This window comes from Aotus nancymaae, unplaced genomic scaffold, assembly GCF_030222135.1.
Source record: "Aotus nancymaae isolate 86718 unplaced genomic scaffold, 86718_ANA_hifiasm-v0.15.2.pri h1tg000062l, whole genome shotgun sequence".
Classification (NCBI taxonomy): domain Eukaryota; kingdom Metazoa; phylum Chordata; class Mammalia; order Primates; family Aotidae; genus Aotus; species Aotus nancymaae.
Window position 1 is genome coordinate 9,620,167 of NW_026988476.1, and position 11,360 is coordinate 9,631,526.

The 11,360-nt window shown below is 35.7% G+C and overlaps 1 protein-coding gene across 11 annotated transcripts in view; it reads left to right on the top strand.

Moving 5' to 3' along the window:
* MIA2 (MIA SH3 domain ER export factor 2) overlaps window positions 1-10,545 on the top strand; it is a 104,344-nt gene extending 93,799 nt beyond the window's left edge. For all 11 annotated transcript variants that reach the window (XM_064365812.1, XM_064365814.1, XM_064365813.1 and 8 more), the window contains 4 exons: window positions 4,945-5,067; window positions 7,329-7,387; window positions 8,626-8,860; window positions 9,978-10,545. In XM_064365812.1, coding sequence (XP_064221882.1) covers window positions 4,945-5,067; window positions 7,329-7,387; window positions 8,626-8,860; window positions 9,978-10,144 — 584 coding nt within the window. In that variant the 3' untranslated portion in view covers window positions 10,145-10,545. The remainder of the gene's footprint in view (window positions 1-4,944; window positions 5,068-7,328; window positions 7,388-8,625; window positions 8,861-9,977) is intronic.
* The last annotated feature ends 815 nt before the right edge of the window (window positions 10,546-11,360 follow it).

Consider the following 11,360-nt stretch of genomic DNA (forward strand, 5'->3'; position numbering starts at 1 on the left):
CTTTCTGCAATGATAAAAACGTTTTATATCTATACTGTCCAGTACGGTAGACATTAGGCACATGTGGCTAGTAAGTACTTAAAATATGTCTGGTATAACTTGAGAAACAGAATTTTTAATTTTACTGAATTTTAATTGTCAGTTAAAATTTATTTTCTTTTCTTTATTATTTTGTTTTGTTTTGAGACAGAATCTCACTCTGTCACCCAGGCTGGAGTGTAGTGGCGTGAACACAGCTTACTGCAGCGTTGACCTCCTGAGCTCAAGTGATCCTCCTGCGTTAGCTTCCCAAGTAGCTGGGATTATAGGAATGCACCACTAATGCCTGACTAATTTTTAAATTTTCTATAGAGATGGAGTCTCACTATGTTGCCCAGGCAGGTTTCAAGATCCTCGACTCAGGCAATCCTCCCATGTTGGCCTCCCAAAGTGCTGGGATTACAGACATGAGCCACTAAGCCCTCCTTGTACTTTTTTTTTTTAACTTTAGTATTCTTAGTTTTAATTATTTAAAAGAACAAGGAGTGTGTATATGGTTTTTCTTATTTTTGTTGGTTCTTATCTTTTACTGATTTGGATAATATATTTTATGTAAGCATAGCAAAGAGAGTAAGCAACTATACTTCGGTGGTATAATCATGAGTTAAGTGTGATCTTTAGCCTGGCGTGTTTAAACACTTTTTCTTGAAGAGCTGAACAAATAAGAGACATAGAGTGTACAGCTAAATTGATGAGAACAGTTTTGACTCTTTCCTTGAGAAACAAAAGTATGCTAAGCAGATCAAAATACCTTGGATAGCTTTGAACACATAGGCATAGATTTTTACTTTACTGTTTCTGATTTGTAGACATTTATGCTGACCATTGTCCTTCTAGCTTCTGAACAGTTTTTCAGACAGGATTCATTTGGTAGAATTACAGTTTGTCTTAAGGCTCATTTTGATCTCCTTGATGAAAACTTGTAGTCTTCACATACTTAATAAGGTGTTCTAAAGTCTTGGTATGTGCTTTTATCCGCTCAAAGAATGATATTTAATTAAAGTTGTTCCCAAATTTTAGGCTACTACTTTTTTGGGAATATATATTTCTTAATCACTTATATCTTGTATAATAATCCTGTATAAATTCTAATGATTATTTGGTTGATAAATTGCCACTGTATGTGTTTTTATAAACTTCAAACATCTGTGTTTACTTTGTCAGTCTTCCAGAAGAGACTAGGTTGAGGAGAGATTAAGATCTAGGGACAAATATAGACAACTTTTTGAAAATGTTTGCTTTGAATGAAAAAGAGATGAGATGGTAGCTGGAGGGCGAGATATTTTGGTTTTTAAAGATGGATAATATTATAACATATTTATTTGTTGATGGGAATAATTCAGGCTAGAAGGAGAAATTAATGATGTTTGGGTGAGAACTCAAACATTAGTAAAGTGTAGTATGATTATAGGGCATTGTTAAGCATCAGTTAGAAATTTATGGTCATAAATTTGAATGAGACCAGTCAACACTCTATTTTTAATATAGTTTGTAATCATAACAAGCTTAATTTATCATCAGATATTGATAAAACTATAAAATTTATTTGTGTCGAACTAAATGCCATTTACTAATCATTCTAACACTCTTAAGAATGTTATTCTGTTATTCCCATATAGATGAAGAAACAAAAGTACAGAAAGGTTGGGTAACTTGGTGAACATGACAAATTGAGATATTATAGCACAGTCCTGGATATCAGCTTTAGGAATTTACATATTAATATTTGCTTCAGATATATATGTGTGTTTTTGTGTGTGTAAATGTGTAAATAAAACATAAAAAGCACACTATATAAATGAGTTGAACACTATTACATTTCCTTTCCTGGGCATAATACCTTCCTTTCCTAGAGGCAGCCACTCATGAGTTTAGTGTGTGTAAACTTTCCGTTCAAATAATGATTTTTTAAAAAGTAAAGTTCTTTTTTATCAAATTCCCTTATTAGCATTGCATACTTGATTTCTTTCCATGTTAATATATATAGAGTTTATTACTTTAATTGTGGTATAGTATTTCAATATATAAGAAATCACGATATATTTATCCAGTTCTGTTGGTGAGCATTTAGAGTGTCTCTGGTGTTTCACCATTACTAACAATGCTGCAGCTAACACCCTTTTTGTATATATGTTCTTCCAAGATGAGTCCAGGAAATGGAATTGCTAGGTGAAATGGTAGGTTATGCATATTTTTTGTTTTATTTTTAATTTTAATTTTAATTTTTTGAGACAGAGTCTTGCTTTGTCACCCAGGCTGGGGTGCAGTGATGTGATCTCGGCTCACTGCAACCTCAGCCTCCTGGGTTCAAGCGATTCTTGTGTCTCAACGTCCCAGGTAGCTGGGATCACAGGTCTGTGCCACCATACCCAGCTAATTTTTTTTGTGTTTTTAGTAGAGACGGGATTTCACCATGTTGGCCAGGCAGTCTCGAACTCTTGGCCTCAAGCAGTCCACCTGCATTGGCCTCCTAAAGTTCTGGGATTATAGGCATGAGCCACCGCGCCTGGCCTATTTTTGGTTTTAATAGATATCTCTCCATCGTCCTCAGCAGAAGCCAAGAATGAAATGTATGAGGGTAGCTGATTTCTGCAGTATACTTATTCCCACTCTTTATTCATTTTTTCTTCTGTTTTTTTTTTTCCATTCTTTCTTTCTAATCATCTCTTCTATCATAAGGGTGATAGAAAACAAAAGTATGAAAGCAAAAAAGAAAGGGACCTTTCATGTCCTTATTTTCCATAGTTCATTTCAGTCCTTCATTGGTCATATGCTTTCCACATAGCTGTGTCATATTATGTGTATGTATATATGTGCATATGAGCGTGTGTGTGTATGTGTGTGTTAGTATATGTGCATTTGACTAGAATACTCTTGATTACTTTCAGGACAAGCTTTACTGCCTCTGACTCCATTTCTGATTCCTGCAATCAGAAGTAGATAGGCTACCTCTTATGTATATTTCCTTTTATTAAGTCATTAATCACATTGTGTTTCTATGACAATTAGACTGTAAGGGCATGGACTGTATCAAGACCAACACTGTATTGTTTGTGCCTGACACATACTAGGCCTTGGTAAGATTTAAGAAATGAATTGTTTTTGCCAGTGGAGGACAACATAGCCATGTAGTTTATGAAGTAGTACATTTGTAACAAAATTTTTTATTTCTGAGGTTGTTGATGTATGGGGATATAATTTAGAAGCAAAATAATTATGTGGCATCTTGAGACCTGATTTAAAAAGAGTTGATTTTCAGGTTTCTTTATTTCATCCCCTTGCCCACTTCCACCATTTCATTAATCTTGTGTTCGAAGTAGAAAGGGAAAACTCAGTTTAGATCTCAGTGGTTGGTACTGACCTTTTCTTTCATTAGGCTAACTCAAACCCCTTGAAACAGCTCCTCCCTGAGATTTTGAAAGGGAGTGTAAATGAGCCTTCAAGCTATCTGGATCTTTCCCTCCTCTGTCACATCCACTGACCATTGGGAGTTCATTAAATATAATTCTCTTTATTGACTCTGGTTGATGCCAGGTGGTTTCTTTGGTTTTGTATAAGGAGAGATGATGTGTCAATAAGGTCCCCTATGGCAGAGTCAGAGGAGAAGTGACATATCTAACACTGATGCTATAAAGTCAGTCATTAGAGGCAATTTGGGGTTGTTAATCTATATTTGTAATAGGACAGGGGAAAGTTACACAATTCACCTTCTTTGATGTTCTCCTTATTTTTGGAATTGGACATATGCATATCTAGTCTAGCAGTCTGCCATCACCTCTCAAGAATGAGATAGACTACCTATACTTTTTCAAGAGTGATGAGTTCCACCAGGACCCAGGAATTATTAAACAGTGATTACTTTTGCACCAACCTAATACCATATTGTCATTATAAATCACCCCTGCGGACAAAGGAGGGTGGCTATAGAAGCACCTGAGATAGTCGGTGTCCAAATTTGTGTCTCTCCAGATGTTCTTCATTTCAGCAGTGGGAAACTTTTACTTGTCTGTTGAGTCAGAGAGATCTTTCCCTTTAGTTTTTTTAAAATTTATTTTCATTTAATTAATTAATTTATTTATTTTGAGATGGAGTCTCACTCTGTTGCCCAGGCTGGAGTGCAGTGGCGTGATCTTGGCTCATTGCAACCTCTGCCTCTCCGGGTTCAGGTGATTCTCCTGCTTCAGCCTCCTAAGTAGCTGGGATTACAGGCATGCGGCACCATGCCTGGATAATTTTTGTATTTTTAGTAGAGACAGGGTTTCACCATGTTGGCCAGGCTGGTCTTGAACTCCTAACCTCAGGTGATCTGCCTCCTCAGCCTCCCAAAGTGCTGGGATTACAGGTGTGAGCCACTGCACCCGTCTCTTTCCATTTGGCTTGGAATAGATACTAAATTTCAAAATGTCAATATTACTGAAAGTTTGCCAGTGATGACCTTTGAATGATACTCTTTCTGCTTTGATGACAAATTATCACCTGTTCTGCTAAATTTCTTGCTGTGCTTAAAACATTTTTTCCTTTCTATTTTTTTCCTTATGTTATTAGCTGTCTCTTGGGTCTTTTTTGATATATTGATGTATTTACTTCCATCCATTATTATTAAAATTGAAAGTTAAATGAATTCACTTGTATGTATAAAACTAAATTCTGTTTTCACATATTCTAATTTACACATAGTAATTGAAACTTTCAGAGTCCAAAGTAGCAAATTATGCTTGTGTTTACTATGAAAGTTATTGCTATAATAAAATATGCAATTCTTCTGAAATTGTTTACTGTTGTCAACCAAGAAGATGAGTTTAAGTTTTAGAATGGAGGTCAAATGTATAAGTTCAATACATTAAACTTAAGTAAACTTGATTTATATTTATATTAATGAAAACATTTTAAAAACTTATTTTCAAGGACAATCATATCCTGATTCAGCTCTTCCTCCACAAAGGCAAGACAGATTTTATTCTAATTCTGGTAGACTGTCTGGACCAGCAGAACTCAGAAGTTTTAATATGCCTTCTTTGGATAAAATGGGTAAGAAGTACTTTGTGTTTTTCTTCTTTAAAAATTTTGGTGTCATACTAAAGAATTGGAAGCTAGATTAAAGGCCAATATAATTGCTATATCTGGTAGTTCTAAGGCCAAAATCTCTTTCCTGAAAATATCCTGGTTTTATGTTTCTTGTTATATTGTACACAGACATGGCATCCAAATATATGTTGGTGGGTTGGTTTGAGCACCATGGTAATAGGTTTACTCCTTATACCTATGATGATAAATTTTACTCTGTTCTATGACGAATTTTCTAATTTTTCTAGTCCACTTACACATGTCCTGTTTAGTAATCAGGGAAATAAGGCAAGCAAGTGTGAATGGATACATAAAAATCCACCAGAAAACAATTTAGATGCATGCTCTGTTGATATTTTAATCAGTTATATTATTTAAACATTTCATACTTAGATATAACTAACATATACTGAGCAGTCTACTATTTGTAGGCTCTCTTTTGCTTAAACGACCTCGCAGCAACCCGTTAAAGTTGGGAAATAGATGTATGCAGTGTATCAACCAGAAGTACAGAACATTAAGAAAATAAAAAAAAAATTTTAAGTCAAGAATTAAAGTAAATGTATTGGTAAAAGGTTTCCTTAGGAAAGGACATATATTTGAAAGAGAGAGTATTATCCAGTGGAAATAGTTTACTATTTCAGAAAATAAATATTTTATTATTTAAAAAAATATTAAAGAAAATAAATATATATAGAGAGAGAGAGGGAGAGAGTGCGTGCGAGTGAGCGTATGTCCTGCTCTGTCATCCAGGCTGAATGCAGTGGTATGATCTCAGCTCATCACAACCTCGACCTCCTGGCTCAAGCGATCCTCCTACCTCAACCTCTTGAATACCTGGAACTACAGGAGCCACACGTGGCTAATTTTTTGTATTTTTTGTAGAGATGAGGTTTCACCATGTTGCTGAGGCTGGTCTTGAACTCCTGGGCTCAAGCGATCCACCTCTTTTGGCCTCCCAAAGTGTTGGGATTACAGGCATGAGACACCTTGCCTAGCCTAGAAAATCAGTATTTTATTTTATTTTTTATTATTTTTCAGACAGAGTCTCACTCTGTTGCCCAGGCTGGAGTGCAGTGGCACCATCTCGGCTCCACCGCAACCTCCACCTCCTGGATTCAAGTGGTTCTCCTGCCTCAGCCTCCTGAGTGGGACTACAGGCACCCACCACCACTCCCAGCTAATTTTTTGTATTTTTAATAGAGGGGTTTCACCATGTTGGCCAGGCTGGTCTCAAACTCCTGACCTCAAGTAATCTGCCCTCTTTGGCCTCCCTAAGTGCTGGGATTATAGGCATGAGCCACTGTGCCTGGCCAAAAATCAGATTGTAAGACTGTAAAAATGACAAACAAAGCAGTCCCAAGGTCTTAAAGAATTATAATTAATTCTTTCTGTTTGGTTTTAGAAATTGTATTCCCACCATCAAATCAGGTTTAATGGAACGAAAGTAATGTGAGATTAAACATTCATTTCTATGCTATTTAAAAATTTTTACATGTGTCAGTGTTTTAATACTCGTTGACCAATACCTAATTTGGCATAATAATTAAGTGCTACTGTTTGTAGTTGAATATTTCAGTGTTTTGAAGCACACGTGAAAAATGACCAGTAAGACAAGGATATTGATAACTGGCTGAAGGCATGGACTTTGGAGTCTAGTTAACTGGGGAAGGAAGTGAGGGAGGAAACTCACTGGTCAGAGGAGTGGAAGCATCAGTGACTTCCAAGGACAGATGTAGTGAGAGTTACTAAATAAGAAAGCTAGAAGAGGAGAGATAGTTGTGGTCAGAGGGGATTGCAATTCTTGATGATAACAAAGTTTGAGAACAGTAGCTAAATTCCAATGGCTAGTCTCTCTTAATGGAGGAATAAGGCAGCAAAGAAGACGGGGAGGAAGGAGAAGAGAATGGGAGAGAAAAATGAAAGGAGGGAGTGGGGAAAAGAAGGAAGGAGAGACATGCTTCCTCCCAGGTATCTTAGCATGCTGCAGCAGCAGAATTGCTTAGGAGGAGAATCACTGCCACATGCCACTGCAGAACTCTTGAGTCTGCCAGAATTTCTAGGAACCTCAAGCTGTTTTTGTGGCCCCGATATACCATGTTGGTGTCCAGCTGGTTTATATGCCAACAAGGGGAATGGGAAAAATACCAGTTTTGTGATCTGGAAATACTATAGGAATGAAGTGATTAATCATGTATATTTCATGGTTTAACTTTTATGTCTAGATGGGTCAGTGCCTTCAGAAATGGAATCCAGTAGAAATGATACCAAAGATGATCTTGGTGTAAGTATTGAAAGTGGAATTGTATCCATGTATTCAGTTGCCCTGGCTAGAGTGCAGTGGCACCATCTCGGCTCACTGCAACCTCTGCCTCCCAAGTTCAAGCAATTTTCCTGCCTCAGCTTCCTGAGTAGCTGGGGTTATAGGCATGTGCCACCACGCCCGGCTAATTTTTTGTTATTTTTTTTTAGTAGAGATGGGGTTTTACCATGTTGGCCAGGCTGGTCTTGAATTCCTGACCTCAGAAGATCCACCCACCTTGGCCTCCCAAAGTGCTGGCATTACAGGTGTGAGCCACCTGAGTCTTCTAATCTTATGGTTTACTAGAATATAAATATAGCTAATAATCTAGATTTTGATACAGAGCTGATTTTCTCTTTTTGACTAATAAACTTTCTTTTTTCTTTCTTTCTTTTTTTTTTTTTTTTTTGAGATGGAGCTTCACTCTTGTTGCCCAGGTTGGAGTACAGTGGCACGATCTCTGCTCACCACAACCTCCGCCTCCCGGGTTCAAGCAATTCTCCTGCCTCAGCTTTCTGACTAGCTGGGATTACAGGCATGTGCCACTACACCCAGCTCATTTTGTATTTTTAGTAGAGATGGGGTTTCTCCATGTTGGTCAGGCTGATCTCAAACTCCCAACCTCAGGTGATTCTGCCTGCTTTGACCTCCCAAAGTGCTAGGATTACAGGCGTGAGCCACTGCGTCTGGCCGACTAATAATACTTTCTACGTAGCATTAAAGCTGTTTCTTTTGTAAATTGTAAGCTATGGTGATAAAATACAATTTGCAGACTAGGAGTTTGAGTTAGTTTAGTAGTTAAACAAGATTTTATATTCCCCCCACCTTGGATTTTTATTTGAATATTTTAAAGTATATTTTTATGAATTAAAATACTGATTTTTGGAAAATATAAACATAGACATCTTGTATTTTCTTTTTTCCCAGCATATATTTGATAAAAGAATATATATTTTGGTGCTCTTGGGCTATATTTCTGTTTTATCTTTAGCCAGAATACTACTTTGTTGGTTAAAGCTGTTTTCTGTTGACTTAATAAAATATTTGTGATAGTCAAAGTGTGATAGCTGATATATTAATGTGAAAAGCTGTTTGAATCTTTCTCTAGAGCTTTCTAAGACTATCATGGAATGCTTTCTGTCTCTCTAAGCTTGAGATTTTCAAGAAAATGATTGCAAATTTTGCTGTTTTAATGACTACCATATGTCAATTTGTTATAGAATTTAAATGTGCCTGATGCATCTCTCCCTGCTGAAAATGAAGCAGCTGGCCCTGGCTTTGTTCCTCCACCTCTTGCTCCAATGAGAGGTCCATTGTTTCCAGTGGATACGAGGGGCGCCTTCGTGAGAAGAGGACCTCCTTTCCCCCTACCTCCTCCAGGAACCATGTTTGGAGCTTCTCGAGATTATTTTCCACCAAGGGATTTCCCAGGTCCACCACATGCTCCATTTGCAAGTATGCTTGTTTTGTAAAAAATTTTCTTTTAAAGCTGAGTATGTGTTTTACTAAAAATCAGAGGTATTTTACTATCTGTTCACGTAGTAACACAGTGGAGGAAAAATTTTTCTAGCATTCTGTGAGTATACCATTACTTTTCGAAATTGGGAAGGCAGCCAGCCGTAAGTGGACGATAATGAGGTTTCAACTTGATTCATCTTAATAATATAGAATTATTTCTGTATTTTGGTAGTCAAGAAAATAATTGAAGTTTTGCAGGTCTTATGATAGAACTAAAATTATCTGTATCTTATTTGGTAGCAACTGTTATTCTGGCAATTAGCTAAACTATTTCAAATTTATATTCTAACGTTAAAATTACTGTTATTTTTAAAAGTCTTTTTCATAAGTAGTTCTGATGTAGTCATACTTACTTAAAACTGAAAATGTATTTATTATGTTTGTCCTGATTGTTGGATTTATTGAATTCTTTTAAAGCTTCACATAAGAAAAAGGGAATAATATGTTGCTTTTATTTTCATACTTTACCGTTTTGAACTATAGGGTTCTGTATGTGGTTACCAAATACTAGGCTTTGCCAATGAGTGTCTCATGTAGTCATTCCTTCCCTCGTTTCTCCTCTCTTTTTAAAGTTTAAAGTGAATTAAAATGAATTTTGTTTGGGGGAATTTTAAGGTGGTCTTTGATATAACTGGAAATGTTTTAGTATAACATCAAATGAGAATTGGGAATCAATGATGTAAATTTTAAGTTTGGTGAAAATTATATTACGTGAAAATGTTTTTTTGAGAAGGACTTTGATAATGAAAGAAAAAGTTATTCTTACAGTAGGTTTTCTATATTTTGAAATAATTCCTCTTTTTTAAAAAAAAAACCAAGTATTAAGATAGGACAAAAATTACATAAAAAATTAATATTTCCTTTACTCATCTGTATTTGAAGAGGTACATTTTTCTCAATGTTGTAAAAATTAATTTTTTAGATCAAGTAATTATTCTGGTGTCAATTTTCAAATAAAAGAATAGGTAATGGAAATTATAAACTTAATAATTTATTAGTGCACAGTACAATTTCTTAAAGTAAAAAAATGTGTTTTACCAATCTCTTTGAACAGTGAGAAATGTCTATCCACCGAGGGGTTTTCCTCCTTACCTTCCCCCAAGACCTGGATTTTTACCCCCACCCCCACATTCTGAAGGTAGAAGTGAATTCCCCTCAGGGTTGATTCCGCCTTCAAATGAGCCTGCTCCTGAACATCCAGAACCACAACGAGAAACCTGACAATATTTTCGCTCTCTTCAAAAGTAATTTTGACTGATCTCATTTTCAGTTTAAGTAACTGCTGTTACTTAAGTGATTACACTTTTGCTCAAATTGAAGCTTAATGGAACTATTATTCTCAGGATAGTATTTTGTAAATAAAGATGATTTAAATATAAATCTTATGAGTAAATTATTTCCATTTTATTTTATTCTACATAGCATAACTATTTTAATTTGGTTAACTAATCCACTATTATATAAACGATAGTCAGAGTTTTATATATGTAATCTTGCAGGTGGGGAGGCTTTAAATTCTAAGGGCTGTGTCTTTATGCCAAGAAATGTATTTACTGTGGTTGTAGACAAATGTGAAAGTAACTTAATGTTTAATTAAATAAATTTTAGTTGATTTAAAGACTTGTTTGGCAGTAATAATAAAGTCAGCTAGTTTTTCTGTAAATATGGCTCTATTAATTAACTTTTTTCTTTTTACCAATAACGTTGAGGTACAAAACTAAAACTTACATGGGTCTTTCTTCTTCAATTATGTTATGACAAATGTGCCTTCTTTCTTGTAAATAGACATGAATGGCCCAAAGCAACAAATTAATATACTTTCAAAAGTTAAAATTGATTATATTTTATTTTTTTGTTATTTTTTATTTTTATTTAATTTATTTTACTCTAAGTACATACTATATCTGGCATTTCTCCCCATGTTATCCCTCCCCACCCTCCCCTCTCTCCCCACCCGCCACTGTCTCTCCCCTACCCCCTCAACTGCTCCCAGTGTGTGATGCACCTCTCCCTGAGTCCATGTGTTCTCGTTGTTTGATACCCACCTATGAGTGAAAACATACGGTGTTTAGCTTTCTGTTCTTGTGTCAGTTTGCTGAGAATGATGGTTTCCAGATTTATACAAGTCCCTACAAAGGACACGAACTCATCATTTTTTATGGCTGCGTAGTATTCCATGGTGTATATGTACCACATTTTCTTTGTCCAATCTATCATTGATGGGCATTTGGGTTGGTTCCAGGTCTTTGCTATTGTACACAGGACTGCAATGAACATACGTGTGCATTTGTCTTTATAGTAGAACAATTTATAGTTCTTTGGGTATATACCCAAAAATTGATTATATTTTAAAGAAAACCAGGACATTATCTAATGGTGAATTTTAGAATTTTGATCTTCTTAGTTTATTCACTGAGTTTCTTGCACAGTTTCTTTC